The sequence below is a fragment of the Danio rerio genome, chromosome 25 (genome assembly GCF_052040795.2).
Source record: "Danio rerio strain M-AB ecotype USA chromosome 25, GRCz13ab, whole genome shotgun sequence".
Classification (NCBI taxonomy): Eukaryota; Metazoa; Chordata; class Actinopteri; order Cypriniformes; family Danionidae; genus Danio; species Danio rerio.
In genome coordinates this window covers 32,072,141-32,096,309 of record NC_141045.1, presented here as the reverse complement: position 1 = coordinate 32,096,309, position 24,169 = coordinate 32,072,141, and the positions used below count along the sequence as shown (strand labels likewise).

General features: G+C 37.9%; 1 protein-coding gene across 2 annotated transcripts; it reads right to left on the bottom strand.

Moving 5' to 3' along the window:
• Nucleotides 1-721: 721 nt before the first annotated feature.
• brd1b (bromodomain containing 1b) lies at nt 722-24,136 on the bottom strand. Of its 2 annotated transcripts, XM_087310249.1 has the most exons (13): nt 23,764-24,091; nt 17,285-18,649; nt 15,885-16,041; nt 15,669-15,800; nt 15,427-15,555; nt 14,950-15,262; nt 14,610-14,864; nt 13,759-14,238; nt 13,552-13,681; nt 10,972-11,102; nt 8,087-8,196; nt 5,508-5,662; nt 722-2,129 (listed from the first exon to the last, which is right to left on the bottom strand). In XM_087310249.1, exons 2-13 carry the CDS (start codon nt 18,628-18,630, stop codon nt 1,961-1,963), a joined length of 3,507 nt encoding a protein of 1,168 aa, XP_087166375.1. In that variant the 5' UTR covers nt 18,631-18,649; nt 23,764-24,091; the 3' UTR covers nt 722-1,960.
• Between the last annotated feature and the right edge of the window lie 33 nt (nt 24,137-24,169).

Here is a 24,169-nt window from a genome sequence, read left to right as displayed (position 1 = left end):
AATGATGGCACCAATTAGAGGTCCCGACCAGATTTCTGCGGCGCAGGTATAAATTTACGAATAAATTGCGGGAGCAGTCAGTAACAGGTTTAATTTGGGACGGGAGCAGGCCGTCTAGCAATATCACTCTCGAGTGAGCACGCGTATGTATGTGTGTAAATGAAATAGCGCAATGCTGTGTTTAGCTTGTTTGGTGCTGTCTGTGTGTGTGTGTAGGTGTGTGTTAGTGCGCGCGCGCGAATAAGAGAGAGAGAGAGCTTTGTCTGTGTGTGTGTTTATACAGACAGCTTGTTACATATATGGGTGATTTTCGGTTTTGTTCTCCCCCCTGCTCTTTAGTGGGATCGGGTGCGGCGGGTAGAAAACGGGGCGGGTTGGGCAGCTGGAATACAAATGCTTAATATAAGCGGGAGCGTTCGGGCTAAAACCTGGCGGTTGCGGGATCCAAAATTTAGTCCTGCGCAGATCTCTAGCACCAATGACTTTCCTCAGTGCAGAACTTATGCTTGTGGTCCAATTTAAAATAACACACAAGGAAACATATCTTCATGAAAATAATGTCATGATCATATGAATTTACGACTTTTAAGCTCTGATTTATGACCCATATAAAGTCTCTAAAATTTAAAATAATTTCAAAATCTCAACCAAAAAAAAAAAAAAAACAAGCACAGTTTATTGTATTTTTTTGTTTGTTTGTTTATTTTCAGTGTACTTAAAAAATACTGGATCTCGCCAGCACTCACTATCATTGGCTATAATGTGATCCTCCCAGAGAAAAGAAACAAGAGTACCGGTCAATACAAGACATTCATACAAAAAAAAAGTGTTTTTAACCCAGAATGCTACCCAGAATCCATACTGGAGAAAGAGACACAGTTAAACAGTCACAACAGATGGCTATGATGAAAACACCCACACACAAAGCAAAAAACAAAAATAAAAAACAAAATAAAAAATAGGCAAACACAGCTTTCCACCAAAATATGCCTACTCTGAATATAAAGTTTTGCATACTTCTCTTTGTCCTAATACAACACATTTGTACAGGCACATCTTGATTCAGACCTACAATACAGTTCCCGAGAGCAGAAAAAGCAACAACTTGGGGGATTTTCATTTTTTCATACTATATGCCTGAAACATTCACACAAACCCATATGCAAAAGGGATAAACATTCCAAAATGAAGAAAAAAAAAAAAACTGGGCAGCAATTTTTTTTGATTTTTTTGGTTTTGCATGAGTGACGCACTTCTGGCTTTCATCGCTACTGTTGTTTTCTCTTCTCCGAATGTTTTTCTTGTTGTCCTTTTGTTTGTTTACCACTCTTAAGTATTACATGTATATAATTTCTTAGCTTTATATAAATATTTACAAACATCACTTATTTGTGTCCCATAAGAATATTTTTATATAAAAAAGTAGATAACATGTTAATGCCAAAGAGGAGAAGCTTGCATTGACATTACAATAACTTAACCGTTAAAAAAAACTAAAAAAAAAAAAAAAAAAAAAGTTAATACAGTAAGTGCGACAGCCTCTTCCAAAAAGTCTCTAATATGGAGAAAACAAAAAAACAAGGCTTTGCACGTGATGTAGCACCAGATGGATTCGCACCTCAGTGCGGTTGAGAAATTACCTTGGAAAGTCGAAATCTTCCAGGAGGTCATGTGCGGTACAAAAAAAAAAAAAAAAAGATAATAAATTAGTGTTGGATAATTTAGGATGATGTTATTTACAGCCAGAGTTAAAGACGAGGTGTAACTTGGATGGTGATGGAGGTGAAAAGGAAAGTAGATGGCAGTGTGTGAGTTCACAGCAGTCTTGCAGCACATTATAGGAGAAATTCATCCGTTGAGAAGCTCATTCGCTAGTCTGAAACAGGAGCATAGCGTCGGGTAAACGTGGGTTTGTTAATTGTTTGATTTTTTTTTTTATGATAAAACCCTTCAACACGGCTTAATCTCCAGCGCTTAAGTCCTGGACAAGGCTCAAGTGGTTCATGGCACGGTTGAAGGCGCTTTGCACAGCTTTCCGGATGCCTGATGTTCTGCCTTCCAACATTTTCCGTTTGTCTAAGGTCTTGTCCATTCCAAACGGTACCATCTTGGATTTAGGAAGCCATTGCCTGATGGAGAGTTGAGAGAAGGGTTATTTTAAAATGGCAAGGAAAGCAGAACTTTTTTTTTTTAAATGTAACGCCGTGTCCTGAAACAAAAGTATTTCATGAGTCAGGTCATTCTCCTGTCCGTGCTGAAATAGCCGGCAGGTACGTTACTGCACAAAATAGACTTTTGAATAAGAAGATTTTGAAATTTCTATGACACTGCATTTTAAAATAAGACACCTCCCGGTGAGGGAATTAAAAAAATAAAATAATGATAATAATATACAAAATCCTTTCACTCACAATTTTGTGTATAAATTATATTTAACTAGAATAAAATGTTTATATTTAATATGTTGCAATATATGTAATATGCAAGTATGTTCACAATTTATTATGTTTATTTTTATTTATGATTTTTTACATAAAGGTTAAATGTTAAAACTGATTTTATTAGTTTACTGTATTACTATTATTAGAGTAATGATATAATTCTGTGCTTGTGTGTGTGTGTGTGTGTGTGTGTATATATATATATATATATATGTATATATATATATATATATATACACACACACACACACACACACACGCACATGCACACGCACACGCACATGCACACACAAGCTACACAAAATTACTATTTGTTACAAATAACTACATTATAAAACTCTACAAAGATCCTACAATCATATATTATTTTTTATTACATAAAAATATGATTATACATTAAACAACTCTAATTACTGTACAACTACATTTATATAAAGAAATCAACAGAAAATTACAATAAAAAACTAAACTACTGAAATTACTAATTTAAAAACAAAATACTAAATTATAAAAATGAAAAATTACACAAAACCTCATTTAGATTTGTGCTTGTGTATTGTAATTAATATTTTTATTCATTTTGTTTGTTTATTTTTATTTAAAAAAACAGAACAAATTTTTCTTAATCTCATGATTTCACGAGAAATTTCTCAGGTGTCACGATTTCGATTTATAATTGAAATCGTTCAAAATTTATGCTCAATTTCGATTATCGAATCAAAAAATAGAATCGTCGATGCTGCCACGCCCCCATATCACGTGAGCTTGGCTTGCCAAGCGGGTAAAAAACAGGCTTGTTGAAGTGCTTGTTAGACTGCAGAAGCAGGAGACCCGTCGACAGAGCTTAAACCCTCTCCTCTTGAATGAAGTCGCCGGTGTGTAAGCATTTTGGATTTTCAGTGAGTTATGTTGACAACGTTCGTGTTGTCGACAAAAAAAAATCACCGTTTTGCAAGCTCTGCTATGTACGTATTACGTACTGTTCGTCCGATAGACAACACCGGCATTGCGATCCTCCGCCCGCCCCCGTTGCAAATCCGCTCGCAAAAAGTACACACTCAGGCCCTGTTTACACCGTCTTTATTTTTAAATGGCATTTTAGAACGACAACGATTTGACATCCACAGTGGCGTGTAGCATTTCTGAGCAGCCCTCCTTCCTCTCTACCTCTGAAAATGCACATCCACACAGACATGCGCTCGAGACAGCAGGTCCAGGCAGTCAGAGGACTGCTTCAATCTTTCACTCACTTGCACTTAGTCATTTTAGCGAACACCTCAGATACTGTTGGCTGGTTCCCGTTGGTTGTGCGTCTTTTTTACCGACGCCATTATAACGACACAGATCACTGCCTATTCACGAGTCCCGCAGAAAAAGTGATTGACAGGTGGTAATTATGTGTGTAACTTACCTTTATTCATTTACTGTATGATTTGTTTATGGGTAAAACAAAGACCATGCAGGTCAGGTAGTTTAAACTGTAGGCTACAAATAATTAATTGGTCATTAATTAATTAATTATTCATAATCGAAAATCGAATCGAAAATCGAATCGAAAATTTGGAGGATCGTGACACCCTTATTCGTTTCATGCCTTTGTTTTGTTTGAAATAATTTTTCAAGGAGTGGTATCTGACTGAAGTGTATATCCCCTGGATAGCTGATGTCTGCAGCACTCTCTCGTAACAACTCACCATATTCTGTCCCATTACAATTCCACTTTGTTAATTTCTCCAGAGTTTACAGTATCACTTTAACAGTCTATGCTAACTAAACTTGTAAGCTTCAGGTTATATCAGTTTAAACTTTAAAGATTCCTATGAGCATAAACTCAATACTCGCTCTTGTGTGCATGTCTTTATCAGCTCCAGGGCTTTACATTAACAACCCCCAATCGGCCAAATGCAGGTAGATTTCAGCTCTGGCGGGTTAAACGGACACCTCCACTAGCCACTTTGGCTGGTCGGAAGTCATTTTTAAATTGTAGTTTTCTTAAAAGCAGGGTTCGATAATAAGCATGGCCCAACATTCGTGCAAATGTGATCTTAAAATAGAAAAGCAGCACGACAAAAATAACTTCCTGCGAGCAAAAGAAAGCAGGTAAATACAGAACGAGAGGATGATCACTCGCGCGCACAGGTGATGTGATGTGATGCACGCCCGCGCTCTCGTTTACTTGCGCGAAAACAACTGTGCCTAGAGGAAACAGAACTGGTGTGATAGGTTACCTTTGAACTAGACTGGACAAAGAGCGATAATCGTGCACCCACAGTCCTGCACTAAAAAAAATACACATTTTTTTGTAAGTAGCAGCGGTCACTGCTTTCATTTTAATTATTCTTTGAACAGATTATTAACAGGCCTATATTAACTGTGTGCACATGAACATCCTTTCATGATGTTTCACCTGCTTTCTTTTGCTTACAGGTATTTTTGTTAATATGGTTCACTTATATTTTTTTACAATACCATTGCTTTGATAGGAGATTACTCCCCGTTTATGTGTAGTTAACTGGTGATCTGGGACTTTTAGCCAGGACAGATTACCATGCATATTTTAGATAATGACAATAATTCTTTTTTAAATGTAATGCTTTTTTAAAAGAAAGGTTTTGAGTTAAAAAGTGCACCTATAAAGCTATTTTCTTTGTTTTGACACATTAAATAAACTGTGGCTAAGAAATACTTATTTGGTACTACTAGCCATAGTGGCTGGTGATCAAAAAAAGTTAATGTCAAGCCCTGCTCAGATCACAAATGTAAAGATAAAAATGTACAGCAGAAGAAACAGGACAGATATAGATTTTGGAATTGGATTGTGAGCCCGAGAATCAGAATAGGTTCGGAACCCCCAGATGGTGTTGCTTTTAACTAAAACTATTACTATTATCTTTGTCAATGATTCTTTATCATGTGACAAAAACAAGACAAGGTGGTTTCAGGTCCTAAAACTAATTTATTAAATTCATAGCCTATAGATATTAAAGTTAAACAGTTGGATATTTTCTGATAATTATTTGTTATTATTAAAATACATAAAAAATCTATCAAAATGAGTCTTCTCACCAGTTGCGTTTGCTGTCGAAGAAGCGGACGAGGAAGAGTTTCTCCTTGGACCTGAACTGCATCAGCTCTCCGACCCGGAGCACGTCCCGTGGAGGGGTGGGAATGTACTCTTCGTTGAGATGGCATCCCACTCGAGGCAACTGAGGATCTATGATCTACACAGGCGGGCAAAGAGAAAGTCAACACAACAGTAAAATGCACACATGTTTGCGAAAGGCTTGCTAACCTCGTAACTCTGCTAATGTGCACACTGTTGACAATGGAAATGGTTGCCACAAAACACAGGATCCAACACACACAGACAACACTCACAAAGTGTTTCCCACACATTGATTCATTTGTGGCGGCCCAGAAATCTTAACAATGAATAATAAAAAAATAAAAATGTGGTAATATTATTTTATATTTGTTGTATTATAAGGTTGATACTGCAGAGACGGGTTCGCAAAATCCCTCGCTCAATAATTCATTCAAATAAAAGTCTTTTCAAACTCCTCCATCTGTGTGACTGATATAAAGTGTGCTGAATGCTAACTCTTATGTTCTGTTGCTAGAGTAACACATTGGCTGGTTTCTTGCCTCCATGGCATTCATTCAAATTATGTTCGATTGTGGACTTTCCCTTAGATACAGGATTCAATTGATGAAACAATGCGACAACCTTAAAAATAAAAACTATTTAGAAGTAGATAAATCTTAGAATTACACGACAGAAAAGAAGATAAATTAACGTTAACCAACAAATATAGCACAAATGTGCCTATTTTCTCTGAGATTCACTGGGCAGCCCGTTGTCATGACAAATCTGCATAACCAATTCAAAATGTGCTAAACAAAACTGTCGTTAGATAACAATTTGTCATCACATTAAAAAATAAAGGCTTTTTTGATTACATAATATATTTGTGTACTGTATGCATTTTTCTATAGATACTATGCATAAAATAATCAGGGCTCAACTATTTTTTTGATCACCAGCAACTGTGGCTGGTAGTTTTCCAACATTACTAGCCACTGCCCATTTTCACTAGCCACAATTTTGTTGTTGGGAAAATATATTTTATATACATAAATTTAACTTGATTTAAATTTTGTCCACATGCTTTCCCTTAATTTAACTTTTTGATGTGTTGTAAACTTGCTTAATGAGCTTAAGCAAATGGGATGTTGTTTCATAGTGTTGCATTTCAATTACTTTTATTTGACATGACTTTTCAGGGCTCAACACTAAAGATTTACCTTTTTTTTTTTCTCTGGACAGACCAAACTAATTATTTCCTTGCCACAAACATTAAATAATTCACCAAAACAAGCTAAATATAACTTTTTATTCAACAAAAACAATTGAAATTTTAAATAAATCATTCTCATGCATCTAAAACTATACACAGCAGCCTGTCCAGGCTAAATGTCTCAAATCACTAGTTAACTATAGATAAATGAAGAGTTAATCTTCTATTAAAGCAATGTTATTGTGAAGGATGATTATTAAACAACATTAACAAAAATAACTAAGCAAAAGAAAGCCGGTGAAAAACATTCTGCGTGCAATAATGAAAGAATGATTGTATGTACACAATTAACGTTAAGCCCATTAATAATCTGTTCGAAAAATAGTTAAAGCGAAAGCGGCAACCACTGCTGCTTACATAAAAAAAAAAAATCTCGAGATCTTGAAAGCAGCAGGACTGTGGAATGAAACAAAAACAATTGCACCAGTTGCGTTTCCAGGCACGGTTGCTTCACGCAAGAAAATAGGACACAGTAGATTTTAAGCATTCCAGCGCATCATATCAGCTGTGCGTGACACTGTTGTCAGTAAACAAGGATCACCTGTGTCTCACCATGCGCCTAATCATCCTCTCATTCGGTATTCACCTGCTTTCTTTTGCTCGAGTGAAAACTTATCAGTTGTGCTGCTTCTCGATTCTAAGATCACATTTGTGACAAAACTGTCTTAAACTAAAATTATAATCTTTAGTGACAGGGCAGACCTGGCAATTTAAAAATTATTTTCAGCCTGCCAAAGTGTCTAGTGGGGTGTTTTTCTAACCCGCCACAGCTGAAATCAAGTCAAGCCCAGAAAATAATCTATATATAAAATATTTATACATAATATAAATAGATATGTAATTTTTCAAATATGTGTAATTCAAAATATTTGCTGAATATATGTAAACATATATTTATATACTTAAACATATATTCATACACACTCGTATGAAAAAAGCTACATTTTAGATGTGAATAATCAAGATTATTTGTTTAATAGCAAAAATCTGCAAATAACCATTTTGGTGTTTCCGAAGTTTCAATACTTGGTTGCGAACTGTTTTTTAAATAACTTGCTGTATGTATCTGAAGGTCCGCCACAAGTAGATCATAAGTCTGTGAAAACACGGCACACACAAACACGCACACAAACACAAAACAAATGGATGCACATACACACCCTGGTTGAATCACCTGGCAATAATGTTATGGTTGAGTTTTGGCCACTGAGGAGGCTGATGCATGAAATAATGAGAAGGAAGAGAAGGAGAACCAGTCTCTGACGGCATGCACACATGCACACTCACCAAGGCAGGATAGGAAGGATATCCACTAAGTTTGGCCCAAACTACTTTAAGGGGCTCCAGATTTAGTGGTGTAGTGTTAGCAGGCATCCAAATATTGCTGCTGTCAATCTCTATGAAAGTAGGAATAATGGAAGGTTATGAGGGGTTCACCTTTCAAAAAATGGCGCAGAACACCTCAAGAGAGCCACGGCAGAATTTAGCCAGTTAGCATTCGGCAGCGGTAGATTATTTCTTTAACGAAAGCATGCCGAGCCATTACCCAGACACTCCTATGCTTTCAATTGTATTTATTGGGACCAAAACGGATTAAAGCTGCAGTCCATAAGCATGTCGCCATCTCTGTTTGTAACGTGTAATAGCAGTTCCAGGAGATTTCCGGGAGACAGAACAATACAGGAGATGGGTCTGAAATATAGGGAGACTCCCAGGAAAAACAGGAGTGTTGACAGGTATGAATTACTCAGCCTCGTGTTGTTCCAATCTCCTGAGGCCTTCATTCAAGCTGCCTCATCCTCCATAGACAGCAACCATCCTGAGATGTTTAAACCCCATAACGGTAATTAAAAACATTGTGAAAAAATTCCATGTGACTATAGTGAACTCAACTTTTGTGAATATAAATAGTGAAGTCAACTTTTACCATACAAAACTCCAAGAACCTCTTACTAGGCCAAAAAAATGAACTACGATTAAACTACTTGGGTTACCTTTGTCTTCTCTCCCATTTCTGGTTGGGGAGTGCATTTACTAAGCACAGTATGGCATATTGCCATTAGAGTCAGCAACACAAAAGCATCATAATGTCTATAGTAAATGTGCCTCCTAATCTGATGCACAAGACAGGCAAAGAAGGCTGTATTTCCAGTTGTTGTTGCTTTTTTTTTTGCCACACTAAAGTATTCTTGGAGCTTTATGTTAGTTTGAACCACTGAAGTCACATGGGATTTTCTGAATATTGAATATCTCAGGATTGCTGCGGTCTCTAGCAGATCAGTAAGCTCTGGAATTTCATCTAAAATATTTTATTCTGAAAAATGAACAATGAGGGTAAGTAACTAATAATAGATTTTTTATTTTTAGTTGAGCTATTTATTTAACATCAGCATTGCGTGACTATGAATTAGTGCGTATTAATGTTAGCTTTAGATTTTAATAATTGTGCAGAATTTTAGATTTGTCAAACAAGGAAATTGTTATTTTTAAACAAAAAGCCTAACTAAGGCTCATTCATTTGAAATTTTATAGTTAGCTATTTATACCAGCTTCTGTGATCAATGTTTATAAATGAACCGCCATCGGCAGCTCCTAATATGCAATAAAGCTGAGAGTTATTCTTCGTGTTAACCAATGTGAAAGTGGCCCACCACTGGGAAAACCTTCCAGTAGCACTCCACTACTGTGGTAAATGAGGACCCAGTTTTGAACACTAGCAAGTTATATAGCTGCTACAAAAATCCATTTTGCATTGTATTAAAAAACTGTTATGGACTGCAGTTTTAAGAATTATGCTGACAGAAAATAGTTTTGGTGTGGTCTGGAAAGGTCAAACATGTCATGTGACTAATGAGTCCACTCAGACTCTGACATGCTTACGAGTCAGAATGCAGAAGTAAGCTTTCTATTTCTGGTAAAGCATGTGGCAGGCCAAAAGATTTCACTCAGCAATCAAGGAAATCAACAAAAAATACAGTATTGAGGTGAAATTACCTTTAAAGAGTTAGTTCGTTAAATGTTTTTTTTTTTTTTAAAGTCTGTCATCTTTTACTCCTCCATGTGATTTGTAAATTTCAATGAAAACAAAATGTTATTTTGTCTCTCTCTTTTTTGGGTTAAGAACTGTGCACCAAGAAGCACTGTTAAACTCCAAAATGACATGAAGTAGTCCAGTTAAGGTTACTTATGATAGGTTCACGTAACATCTCTATTCACTAAAAATCTTCCTCTCTGCCGCAGAGGCAAATCACATTTGCAAATAACATGCAAGACTTCAAAGTCATCATTCCTTGCTAACTTTAAGATTAAAATAAAAAAAAATGTACTTAGAAGCATCATTTGTTTGCATTTCCGCATTCTGTTTTGGCAGTAACATGGTTTTGCATCATGTCACACAGTATTATAATATTTTTTTTAATGAAAAGTTTGTATATTTAAAATTTTAATTCCCGATCAAATCAAGGAACGATGACTAAAGTTTTACCTGATTACATTTTCATTATTCTAATTAATAGTGTTAATGGTGTAATTAATTATATATATATATATATATATATATATATATATATATATATATATATATATATATATATATATATATATATATATATATATATATATATTATTTATTTATTTTTTTTTTTATTAAAAATGATAGGCACAGTTTTATTTGGAGCTTTGCACATGTTTTCATAAAGTATCAATGTAAAAGCAATCAATTAACAGGTTATAGGTTGGTCTAGTCCAACCTTTTTAGTGTTTCCTGTAAAGCAATGTGTCAACATTTGTTTTACTAAGAAATGAATGACATTTGAAATGACAGGAGTGCAAATAAATGATGACAGAATTTTCATTCAGATGAACAACCCTTTAAGCGGCATGTTACTGAGCGAACGGAAGCAGCAACCACCCAGAGGGACAGGATAGGCCGAGATGATTATTAAAACATGAGGGTTTCACACATGCAGACACTACGGCAGTAGGTTATAATTGTGTTAGACAAAGCCATGAAGAGCGGGTCAGTGGCAAAAGCAAGCAGAAGGAAGGACAGCGAGCTTCCACAGAGCTGACGGGACATCGATGGTCTGACCCATTTCTATAACTGAAGGAGGATGGGGCTTGGTGGCAAATCCCACATACTTGCTCACGCCTGCAAAAAGCTGGACACTCACCTGCTGCCAGCTTGTTGGCTTTGGAAATGTTCCCTGGTTCTGTGCAATTGAGCAGTTCTTTTTTATCATCTGTTGTATTCCGCCTTGCCATCGCCAGCTTCCCTTTCCCGCTCTTTGTGTGACTGACATCACTAAAAGTGATTCAAAAGTGTGAGTGTATAGAAAGCAAAACAGGTGTATAGTCAGTAGAGATGCTCAATAAAGATTGGCATTTTTGGACAATAAAAACGTAATGTTCATTTATAAATATATTTAATATAATAATTTATTATGTATAATTAAAATGTATGTATCACATCCTGAATGAATGATTTAATAACTCAAAGTGAGAAATACATTTCTAAATTTCTTGCTGCCCTCTATTGGCGTAATAATGTAATACCTACAACCATCATTTGAAGCATCAAGCTGCTTTTAAACAACACCTTTGGGAATGTTACTTTCACACGTTCATTAGATTTATTATCTATGAAATAATTTATGCATTCATATTTTCAATGTACATCGCCCAACCTGTCCTGCCTTGCCTCCTCCACTAGGAGTGTCCAAATTAATAGAGTTGTCCAAATTGCTGTACAAACGAGAAAAATTCTGTATCGGTTTAGGAAGAGCTAGCGATGCTCCGATCAAGATTTTGGCAGCCGATACTTAACATACTTATGATACTTAAGTGGAGATCTCTCCTTACCTAAAAAAATAAATTAAATATCATATAATTTCTTAAACATGTCTTTCATAACCATTTAGTGTGGACATGTAATGGTCAGAAGCAGCTTTATAAAAAATAATATTTAAAACCGATACAAAAAAAAAAAGATAAATGGTCAAATTCAGCATGTCTCAAAGTACATATTTGATGCATAAGAATGCACAGCTATAAATTTAATACTTCTTTACTAAAAGAAAAGAGGTCTTAATCTACTGTTTATTGCAATTAGTATATTATGATAAGTTATGCCATTTAATATTCAAGTTAACAATATTTTTTTGTTGTTTTTTAATTTCCCTAATATTTCCAGCCAGGTTTTAATGAATTTGCAATATTGTTGAAAACACAGAACTTTCAGTTCTGATCCGTAAAAAGATTTCACTTTTTGAAATCCTCTGCTTGTAAACTTATAAACAAATAATTGTGATCGGTTCATGAGATCAGCCAGATTAGCGAGTACCGATCGAGTCATGACCATAGACTGTAAAATATATGGACGTAGTATCCGTGATGTCACCCATAGGTTTCTAAAGAGCGCAAAAGAAGCCACAAGTAGGCGCGGCCATTAGTCGCCATTTTGTTTGCGCGTCATCACACCCACGGCGGGATACCAAACAAGGGCAAAGATGCAGAGAGTGAGCGGAGCTACAGACACTGCTGGCATTTTGCTTGGACCTGGTTCAGACACACTTTACTTTGGGAGAACGCTTAATACATTATCACCTGTGACTTGTTTGTATTCTGACCACTTGTGCTTGGTTGTATACTATACCAATAAAGAGTTTAGACTTTTAAAAACACTGCTGTAATACATTGAGCCACTAAACATTGTTCTTATAACGTTTTTCAACAGGAGGAAAACGCGAATTACTTCCAAACACTTCAGATATAGTCTGTGAAATCCAGCATAACACTGTATGATAACGCTTCAGATGACTGTTCTAGAGCCTACAGCTAATCAATTCGTCAGATTTTGGAGTGCATTACAGCTCTAAATATAAATATAAACGATAAATGATCTTAAATAAAACAAATACATGGATAGAGATGGTATATGAATATATAATTTTACTCACATGGGAAACGGAGGCCACGTGAATGGTTTATGAGCACAATTAAGTGCGCTCAGCATGCCATGCCATCTAATAATAGTAGGAAACAAGTCCAAAAGACAGCTGACTGTGTAAAGCCACATAAAACAACACAGAAATACGATAAATATGCCGAGATCAGTGGCTAATCTGCAGGATTCAGCTGAGGTGAAGTGACAGCGACCAACGAGACCTAGCTGTCACTCAAGTGGCCACTCCCTTAATTATGCAAACTTAATATAACTTAATATAAAGGAAACGGATGAGTTATAAAAAAAATTCACCCCCTCACAGTTGTCATGAAGGGTAATATTAGCTATATTAACCAAAATCTGTTTTTGTACCAGGCTGTAAACACTTTTTTTTCAGCAGTAAATTTGGCCATTTTAACAGTGGGCTCAATTGAAATTTGCTCTATTTTGGAGCCAGGAGCGGCCAGGACAAGCGGAATTTTGCATGAATTGCAGTTTTAGTTACTTCCGTATTGGCTTCCTGAGGGAGAGCGCGAGGTTGCTGCTTGGTCATGACATATGATTATCGGCCGATACCGATCTCTGGCCAGTCGATCGGAGCATCTCCATTAACAACTAGTTATGATGTACCAACGGTTTTCTGACGCAGGTTGCATACTCTGGCAAGGAAGGGCAAGATGCACATCGAAGTATTTAAAAGTGCTATATTCTAAACTACTTTAAAGTCATTCGAAAGGTATAAAAACAAGCAAATCATCATTAATTATAAATAATTTTGTGTGAGCATTTGAATCATTCTCCTTCACACCTTGAGTTCTCCTGAATGCTTCCGCTTCCACTGGAAGAAATACTGGACTCTGAAGCACAGCGTCGACGAGGCTCTGATGGTCGAGTCACAATTATACCTTTCTTTGGCTCCGAAAAGCCATTAGACAAGCCTGTAAGTAAACATTTTTATGTAACTAATCCTTGAAGTAAAATATTGCTCGCGAAATGAAAAGGGCGAGATATTTACCAGTATCCAAGCGTTTGATTGGACACTCATCCTCTTCATCTGGACTGTCTCCGCTTGCACTGTGCGTCCTCTTCCTGTGCTGGAGCAGGGTTTCAAGGCGAGGAATGACCACCGATAGAAAGGTCTTTGTACCCAGTTGAGGGCAGTCAATTGAGGGTTCGCTTGTGTTCAACAGCTTCTGTGGACTTGTGTTCTTTGACTTCCGGAAGAGCACAGCCGTTCGCCGGTTCACTATATTTGCTGGTTCGGTTAGCGTGGAGGTAGCGACCATAACATTATTTTCGGAGGGCAGGACATCAGGGGAGAGACCATTTAAAAGTGAGGTAGAAAATGTCTCCCCGTCAAATTTGACCTTTTTCGGGCACTTTTCGGGGCTGGGCTCCATAGGCTTCAGTGTAGGAGGTTCACAGGGGCTGTCTGAGTTTTTCAGGAGTGGCACAGAATCAGAAGGCTCAAGTTTTGGAGGTAAGGACTTGTCACCTGTGATACCAGATCAAACGTTTACCATCAAAACTCTTTAGAAAGTACCACAGTTGTATGATATTTATCATACTAGGAGTTCTAACAATATATTAGGCGAGTATGTCAAAAGACAAAGAGCATCAAAGAGCAAAAGTATGATGAAAAGTACTAAAATGCACACTAGATTTCTTTTTCAGACATATATTTTGTCCATTTAAACAAAACAGTTATTCATTAAAATAAAAGTATGGTTGGCTCTGGTTTTACTGATTAATCTAATGTATATACACAATATCTTATTGTATTAGCCCCCACTGCAAACTATTTCTAAAAATGCTTTCCCGTCTCAAGATACAATGAAAAAAAGAAGTGGTTTAACAGAAGTGTACCTTCTTCCTCTTGTGGTAAAATAAGAGGCGCTTTTTCCTCTTCCTTTGTATTATTCTGCTCCAATGAAGGGGGCTCTGTTTTCTGACCCATATCCATTCGCACATCACCAATGGTCTTTTTGAGAAGTTTGAGCCGTTTGCTTCTGGAAGGGCATGACTTCATGGCAAATGTTAAATCCAGCATCTCCAACAGCTTTTTCAACTGTTCATCCTTTGACATGTGCGCACGATTAGCTGGGTTTAACACTCGGTCAACTGGAACAAACACAAAACAACTCGTAATGAAATTCAAAAGCTATGACTTTCACTTTTTAGCAGTAGAAATGGAGCAGGTTCTTACCATCATGCCAGGTAAACGATGGAGGCAGCTCTAATTTAGGAGGCTCAGGAAGGTGTATTCCACTTGGGAATTCAAAACCTATCCGTTCTGTCTCCCGTCGAGTCCTCCTGAGGATCACTCCACCGTGATCTCGCATTCTTACACCGGCGCGGTAAAAATATGTGTCCTTGGCATTGTACTTTAAACAGTTGTTGATAATGAGGTTAAAATCTTCCTCAAACTCATCCAGGCTCTGATATTCATGGCCGTCAATGCGTTTTCTCATTGTAGAGAAGTCCATGGGGTGCTTAATGTGGTCTAGATAATCAGGAACCTGTGCATCAGAGATAAATATAGAACAACATGTGAAACCTTATGTACAACTAACTAAAACACACCTACTCATTCAACATTTTCTCATCTTAAAATGATAGTAAAAAAATGGCATACAACAAGAAATTTTAAAAAATAAGTTATATATAAATAAGTCAACTTTACCTCTGTGACGCTGACAGGCTGAGCAAAGATTTTGGCCTGGTCTTTCTCCTGCAGCTGATCCAGTGCTACCCGCAGAATAATAGGAAACGGAGTGAGCTGCATCTCCAAAACTGACTGCTGCAACTTCATCTGCAAAAACAACACCAATACAACAGAGATGGCAATCAGTTGGGGAAAAAAAGGAAAAAAAAAAGATGAAGAAAATTTATTTTCCTCCCTCCAGAAATCACATCATCACACACCTCCTCTCTCTTTAGCTTCTCTCTTTTGCGGATGAGCTCCAATAGCAAGCGAGCACGTTCCAGGTCGTGCCGTAAGCGGTGCAAGTCCTTCAACTGGTCTGTCAACGTTTGGTGGTCATCAACACACGGGTCCTGTCATTCAAAAACAAATCCTCTGTTAAAATCCATATGCACATGTTTTAGGCCATCAACCATTACGTTCTAAGAAAGTCTCACATCTTCTGGATCTTTTTGCGTCTGTATTGCAGTCTGCAGGCGTCTTATTAGCGGGACACCATTCCTCGACTGCCTTTTCAGCATCCAGTAACTGAGAACCCGTTCCACAAACATCCTCTTCTTCTGGACAGACACTTGATTGAGGATTGTGTTGAAACTATGAGGAAGAATTATATTATAAACTGAGCAAATCATTGTAGAAATAACTGCATCATATTGCAAAAAAATACTGTAATATTAACATTTTTCTGTGCCATATATTGTGATAAAATTAAATACATGAATACTCAACTGTACTTAAATTGATAGATCTGGAAAAAACACTTTGTTGGAAAGTTTCCTAACATATTATTACTACTATTATTACATATATTTCTAAATACAACAATTATGTTTTGTTTGTGTCCTGTGTGTAACATACACAAGCAGTGTTGGGGGCAGTGCAATAAACATGGGCTGTGCATTAAAAGTAAAGCATTATTATAAGCTATGAGTAAAGTAACACATTATTAAAAAAAAAAAAAAAGTAACATTAAAGTTACTTTTTTTGCGTGGTCACATTGAATTATGCACTCAATGACAGAACGCAATAATCTGAGAAGATAACATTATTCTAAATTATTGTGTTAAAACACTTAAAAAGTGGTAAATATCAAATTATTTCAAAGAACTGTAATGTTCCGGGACAGATCTTAATTTAAAAAAGCAGTAGGTTTTCATGCTTTAGTACATTTTTTGGCCTTTATCATGATTTACAAATAGGGCAGTAGAGATAGAACAGGAAAGTTGAGGGGGAGAGAGAAAATGTAGTGCATCTGCACGACGTGTTTGAACACCATTAGATAATATCATTAAATCAATCAATCTTTTATAAAGCCCATCTGTAACTAGACTTTAGTCTAAAACTGATTGCATGCTAGACTAGAAAAATACATTTTTTTTTTTTTTAACAAGGTGAAGAAAAAGCGGGACACGTTGGAATGGACTGAATGTCATCTTCTGGTCTAAATTTTAAATTCTAGGGCTAAATTCAGTTCACTTATAATAAAGCAAGAAATGCAATTAGTAACCAATGTCTGATTAAACTACTGTACATATTATAATGTTTTAGTAATTGTGCAACCAGTTGGAATAATGAGTCTAGAGTTAAGAGTCCTGTCTGAGGATGAGGATTTAAATTTTCTAATATCAACAGTCATTTTCAGGTTTGGCAGTTTTAGGCCCTGTGACGCACACATCTGTCTGTCTGTATATCGATCTGTCCATCTCTATATATAAAACTAAAAAAAGAATATGAGGTAAAAACTAATTTCTGGTTGTGACAAAACTCATTATGATGCATATAATTACCATGTACAGCAACACTGATATTACATCACGCAACCGTTATGCACACCTACCTTTTAGGAGTAATACTAGGACCAGAAACCGTTGGAACCACTGTATCGGGCTCCGATTCTGGCTTTTTGTTCTTCTTCTTCTGGCATCCCTTCACCCTCTCTCTGTGAGCAGCTTTCTGACATACACCGTTCTTAGATTTGGAGTCATCATATATAGTGAGTGGCCTTCTCACAAAACCGTTTGGGGTATGAGGGCAGCAGTATGCCGTTTTCTTCACAGAGAATGTAGTGCCTCCTGATTCAGTGACCTCTTTGACGGGCTCCATTTTCATGTAAAGCCCTGCTTTCTGAGCACAGCTCACGTGAAAAGCCGTGTAACAGTTGGCCTTGCTGCACTGAATGCAGGCACCCACTCCTTTCTTCTTACACAGGTAACAGGTGAGCTTCCAGCGCGCTGGAGGAATGTTTGCCACACCGTCAATTGGTTCAATGAAAAGCGTATTGGTAAAACCAACCTCCGGGACCCAGATGGCACAGACCACATGACCCCATCGGTCATCATCCGTTCTCTTAAGTGCACCACCTTTATTTGGACAGAAAATGCACTCGGCTAACTGGGAAGGAGAGTTTAAGCAGTGGCGGCAAAGCCAGCGTCCTTCTGGGATGTGTGGTACTCCGTAACACTCCTGATGAACAGCAAGGTTGCACATGTCACAGAACAGAATAGCATTGCTGTTCTGGCACTCGCCATCCATGCATATGCAGCAGACAGCATCCTCATCAATAAGAGACTGCGGTTCTCCTTGAGCCTGGCTATCAAAGAAAGACTCCTTCTCGAAGCGATCCATGAGGAACTCAAAGACGTTCTGAGAGACCTGGCTGTGTCCGTCGCTCTTCCTCTTCTCATTCATCATCTCCAGCCAGGCGTAATCTTCCTCATCCATGTCATATTCCACTTCCTCATCGAGCTCGTCAAGTGTCTTCTCCATGTAGGTGTAGTACACTGACGGCCTCCGCGGCACAGCCGGAAGGTTGTATTCAACCATTCGGATCTTTGGCTCTGGTAGCCTGCCCTGAGCTGGCGAACCCTGCACATTCGTCAATGCGGCACTCTTCTTCTGCTGGTTGTTTTTGAGCCGCACCGAGCGAACAAGGACCTGTTGCGGCTTCTCAGTGTTCTCCTTGTTGCTGGTGCACTCGCTGATCTCCTGAGCTAAAGGGTCATCGCTGTCGATGACATCTAGTTTGTCATAAATGCTGAGCCTGTGCACGCGGCCGTCAATCTCCAGCTCCACCATACGCTGAGCCTCAGCGTACGTCAAGGTCTCTCGGTTGCGTGAGGGTTTGATGGGCGAGGAAGGCCTCTGTGGGGTTGCGACACGGTTCTGTCTCACTTTCTTCCTCATTTTGAATGCCGCAGACAAACTGAAGTACAAGAAAAGCATGTGTCAACTTTCAACTGATTTAAAGCCACAATTTGTATCTATAACAATTCTTACATTTTAAACAGCAAAAGGTCAGAAAATCTTTTTCCAGATAGAATTACAGAAGCAAGCAGACCGCAGTGTAAAGGAACATTTACACCACCAACAACTACAAAGATAACTATATTTATTGTTTGATATGCTCTATTTAATAAATTGCTAATTTTTGTTTCACTTATCCATCGATTATGTGTTCGCATTTAGAGACTCGCTGAATGTTACGTCTCATTCAACTTAATTACTTCATAAATTAACAGAAATAGAGCTGCACGATTCTGGCAAAAATGTGAATCACGATTTGTTTTGCTTAAAATCAAGATCATGATTCTTTCTCAAGATTCAGTAGATGTAAAATAAAGGTTAATACGATTAGCCTATTATTATTGCTAATTCTCAAACATATCGTTAAAAACAGCAATAATATTAGGCCTATGTGTAGGTCTACTGTTGCTTAAAATGCTAAATTTTGTATTATGGTGCACTTGAACAGACTTTCAATTTGCCCTGTTTGTTAATTCACAATAAAATGATGACATCAGAATATAACTATTCGTAATTATAAAGTTGATTAATTATGTTTAAGACATGTGCTTGTCACCTGTCATTAGCCCCTTTCACACAGTGATACCGGTAAATATCTGGAAAATTTCCGGAACGACTTTACCGGTATATTCAAAAAAGCGCTGTTCACACAGGCGAGGACGTTACGGAAATTTTCCGGAAAAGAGCATTCACACATCCATTCCAAAATACCGGTAAATTCTGACATCATTCACGACAAATGAGCTTTAAACGGCTGCGCTTGTATTTGTAAACATTTGACTAAATTACAATCTCTGTGGATGATCAATATTGTGAACAACTTTCGCAGGAACACTTTCGCATGTCGAGATGTTCATAATATGTGCGTGTGCTGGCGCTCACAGGCTGTTTCAAAGGCACACGCAAAGCTTAAAGGTAAACAAACAACGGCTTATCATAAGCATCTCATCGATGATTATTTACACAGTTGACATAAAGAAGAACATATAAACGTGATCTGACTAACTTCTAGCAGCTAAATGTGTCTGGAAAAATATTCAAAGGTTTTTATTCTCACAAACCGAGCGGACGTAAATGCGTCTGACTGTTGTGATTGGCTAAAGCAGACGTCTCACGTCAGCACGTTCTACACGTGCACGCGCTTATTACGGTAATCTTCCTTCTGCATTCACACAGCGCAGCATTCCGGCAAATTGCCGGTAATGTTACAACTTCTCTTTCCGGAAAATAGCCAGAACGAATTTACCGGTATTTTCAAAAAGGACCTGTTCACACATACAAAGGTCTGTATGTGTGAAAGGGGCTATTGACAACATTATTAGACCATTATATATCCATTATATATAAGCTAGGGTTATACTGTCAAACTAAACTTTTATTTTCATGCACAACACTTTGTGTTCACTATAAAAGAACAAAAAACATATCAAATTCTTGTCGTAATTATAACTGTAAAACGCGATATGATTATTTGTGCGCACAGGTTTCACTTTCACTTCCTAGTGCGGCTCATGGCTGCTGTCACTGTGAGGAAAAACACACACATGCAAATCAAACCTCCCGCACGGCCCTCAAACGATCGCTCTGTGCAACAAACTGAACGTTATTTACAACTTTATTACCTGTTATTCACAGCATATGGAGGTTGTGTTCACTAAAGTAGGCGTCATATGCGTGCACAGGCGTGTTCTCGGCCGTAAACAATGCGTCAGCTCATGTGTGATTTCGCGACCGTGAATACATCATTACACGAAGACAGAAATGACATTTCGGGTAAATTATACATTATAAATACAATATGTGACACTTTTAACGCCATTTGAAAGTGTCAATGTTGCTGTGAAGACTTCTGCGGCCGCCTTTTCTTCTCTCCTGACCTTAAAAATATAATTGGCTGAATCGTAGAAAAAGCTGAATTAGGATCGTGTGTAGGGTCGAATCGAGATCGTGATCTTTTTTCGATTAATCGTGCAGCCCTACATAGTAATTTATGACTGCTTTGTTTATCGTAACTGTACGCTGCAGTTTTGGTATCTGTAAATTTAAAAGGTTCTGCTCATTAAGGTTTTAGCTTTCTGATTGCCTTTTGTGGGGAAAAACATTCACACCAAGAAAGATAACTGTAACCACAAAAAAAAATGCAAATGTTATCAGAATAAAGAAGCCAACAACACATCCAGTGACCACATGATGAACAATTAAAACAATGACAGCCAATCAGAATCCTTAAATAAAAAGGAGCACCTGCATAACTACAGTTGATGTTTACAATTAATACTAAGGGTGTCACGATTTCGATTTTTAATCGAAATCGATCGAAATTTATGCTTAAGTTTGATTATCGAATCAAAAAATAGAATCGTCGATGCTGCCACGCCCCCATGTCACGTTAGTTTGGCTTGCCAAGCGGGAAAAAAACATGCTTGTTGAAGTGCTTGTTAAACTGCAGACACAGGAGACCCGTAAACAGAGCTTAAATCCTCTCCTCTTTTTATGAAGTCGCCGGTGTGGAAGTATATTGGATTTCCAATTAGTTATGTTGACAACGTTTGTGTTGTCGACAAAAAAAAACACAGTTTGCAAGCTCTGCTATGTACGTATTACGGTTGGGATGATAGACGATGGGCGCATCGCGATCCTCCGCCCCGCACCCGTTGCAAATCCGCTCGTGAAAAACACACACTCGGGCCCTGTTTACACTAATATGTCTTTGTTTTTAAATGGCATTTTAGAACGACAACGATCCACATCCACACTGGCATGTAGCGTTTCTGAGCAGCCCTCCTTCCTCACTACCGCTGAAAACGCACATAACGTGACCACACACAAGCTCATTCACACACAGACACAGACGCACACACATTGTCATGCGCTCGAGACAGCGGGTCAAGGCAGTCAGCGGGTCAGTAGACAGCTTCCATCTTTTACTTTCACACAAGTACTTAGTCATTTTAGCGAACACCTCAGATACTGTTGGCTGGTTCCTGTTGGTTGTGCACCTTTTTTACCAACACCATTATAACGACACAGATCACTGCCTATTCACGAGTCCCGCAGAAAAAAGTGATTGACAGGTGGTAATTATGTGTGTAACTTACCTTTTTTCATTTACTGTATGATTTGTTTATGAGTAAAACAAAGACCATGCAAGTCTGCAGTTTAAACTGTAGGCTACAAATAATTAATTTGTTATTAATTAATTAATTATTCATAATCGAAAATCGAATCGTGACTTTAGAATCGAAAATGTAATCGAATCGAGGATTTGGAGGATCGTGACACCCCTAATAAATACATTTCCTAAATCCAAGCCAAAATATTTCCATCGTCCCTTTGATGGCTGGCTCCAGTGTGGGTCCATATAAACTCTGCCCTGTCTATTCATGCAAATGAATCAAAGAAAAAAAAAATATTGAACTGCAAAAAGCAATTCTCCCAATTAAAATACACAAATTTTAAATGCGCAAATATTTCGATGTGACAGATAACTGTGTGTGGTCTACACACTATATTGTTGTGATTATTATTATTGGGTCTGCAGAAATCCAGCTCATGACCACTAACGCACATGCTCGGCTCCAAATTACATCACGAGCACAAGGTGACAGCGGCCATAACTGTGATATTTTGGCTTCGCTATTCTACAATTTAAGAGTGTGAAGACAAGGCATGCACAATAACAGCACAGACTACCAATCAGAATCTGTCTTGAAAGAGTACAAGCATTTAAAGTGGCAGTGTGCTCCTGTAATAAACAGCATTATGGAATCTTGGTGTGAACACTAAGTCATTTGTTTTTTGCGTAATATGCTCTGCTGTTTAAAAAGTTTGAAACTTTAAAATCAGACAAAGTCGATGTTAAATGCATCATACCTCTGTTTTACTTTTTAATTGTTATGGTTGTTGATTGCTCTATTCCCAAAAGACTTATTTATTTACTTGTTGTTTCAAACCACATTTTAGATACATAACGTTATATGGACAAACCCTACCATTGGCTAATAGCTTTGATTAAAAGTTGAATCCAATGTTTGGGTTTGTCCATATATGACCCAAATTTGGGTTAAAACAAATCAGCCTTCAAAGAGTGATAGAGGTAAAGTTGGTTTTATATTTCAATATTCAGACATTCTGCTTAATAATATAATTTCAGAAAAGTATTCTTTGCAAATTCTAAATTAGGAAATCATATTAGCAGCCATTGACTTTCAAAATACAACCATGTTCACAGTCAGTGTTGATGTTGTTTTGAAGTCATACTTGCATGCTAATTCTGATTGAGTATATTGAAAGTAGCATGGTAAACTATATAGAGACATAAAATGCAAGCATGTACCCTGCCCTGTATTTGACTCTAATTTGAGTTGAAATAACTCAGCCTTCTTAAAGTAATGTAAATTACACAGGTATAATGTCTGATGTAAAATGCAAGCATGCACCTTAGTATCCATGGCAACTTAAACCCAACTTTGAAACTGTTGGCATGGAGACAGAAAAAGCGCGTGCGTTTGTATTGTTGTGAACGTGTGCATTTGGTCATCGAACATTCATTATTTAGTAGCAAATCATGCAAAAAAATAATAAAACAACATTTCTCAAGCTTGACAATTAATGGCTTGGTAAATTTACCATTTTATTTCAACCACTACCGGATTTTTAGGGCCACGAACTGACACATTAACCCATTTAACTAAGGCATTTGCGTGTAACAGATAACAGCCTCGGTTTACTTCCAGGCTTTTGTTTGTTTGAGGGGGCAGGGCAGAACAAGGCCAAACACACTGGACTGAAAAGAAGACACACTCAAGCGGAGCAGCAAGGACACACACGGTATCCGGCGGCCTGCTGGTGGTTGTGCTAGTGAGCTAATGCTGTTTGGAAAAACCCACCGACATTACTGCAAACATGGCGTCAAACAAAACAAAACAGCCACTGTTAAACATGAACACACGCCCCCGTTTAAGGCTGTAAATAGATAGAAGAATCATCAGAGACGCTGCGCTATAGTCTTACCTTTGCCCTCGACGGTAAAAGAAGCTTTAAAGGAAGTACAGGCCGAGCTAAACGCAGCAGCGGTGTGGCCTACTGAACAGCAGTAGGTTTAATCCGTACACGAGCCGCGCTACCGTCCTCCAGCCGCTTCTCCGTTGTATTCCAAGGATATTATGCGGTATCCGTGACGGTCTGTCAGGTCCAAAAATACGCATTTAAAAGCCGGAGTTACAGGCTCACGATAATAGCAGCTCAACCATACCAACGCGCCTCTTTTCATTCGTTTTTGGGCTGGCCGTATGGGCACTGTGCTAGCAGGCTAGCTCGCCTCTCTTCCCCCCACAACAATGCGGCTGCAGCTCTCCATCGCCTCACGCACTGCGTCACCACGCACGAGTCGTACGCACAGCGTCATTACGTTTAGCGG

Excerpts from the sequence above, each read along its gene's own strand:
- brd1b (XM_087310249.1), bottom strand. The coding sequence starts at position 18,630 with ATGAGGAAGAAAGTGAGACAGAACCGTGTCGCAACCCCACAGAGGCCT. Across the intron at positions 15,801-15,884 it reads CGCAAAAAGATCCAGAAGAT|GACCCGTGTGTTGATGACCA; the intron begins GTGAGACTTTCT and ends TTTGAATGACAG. Across the intron at positions 15,263-15,426 it reads AGCCTGTCAGCGTCACAGAG|GTTCCTGATTATCTAGACCA; the intron begins GTAAAGTTGACT and ends TCTGATGCACAG.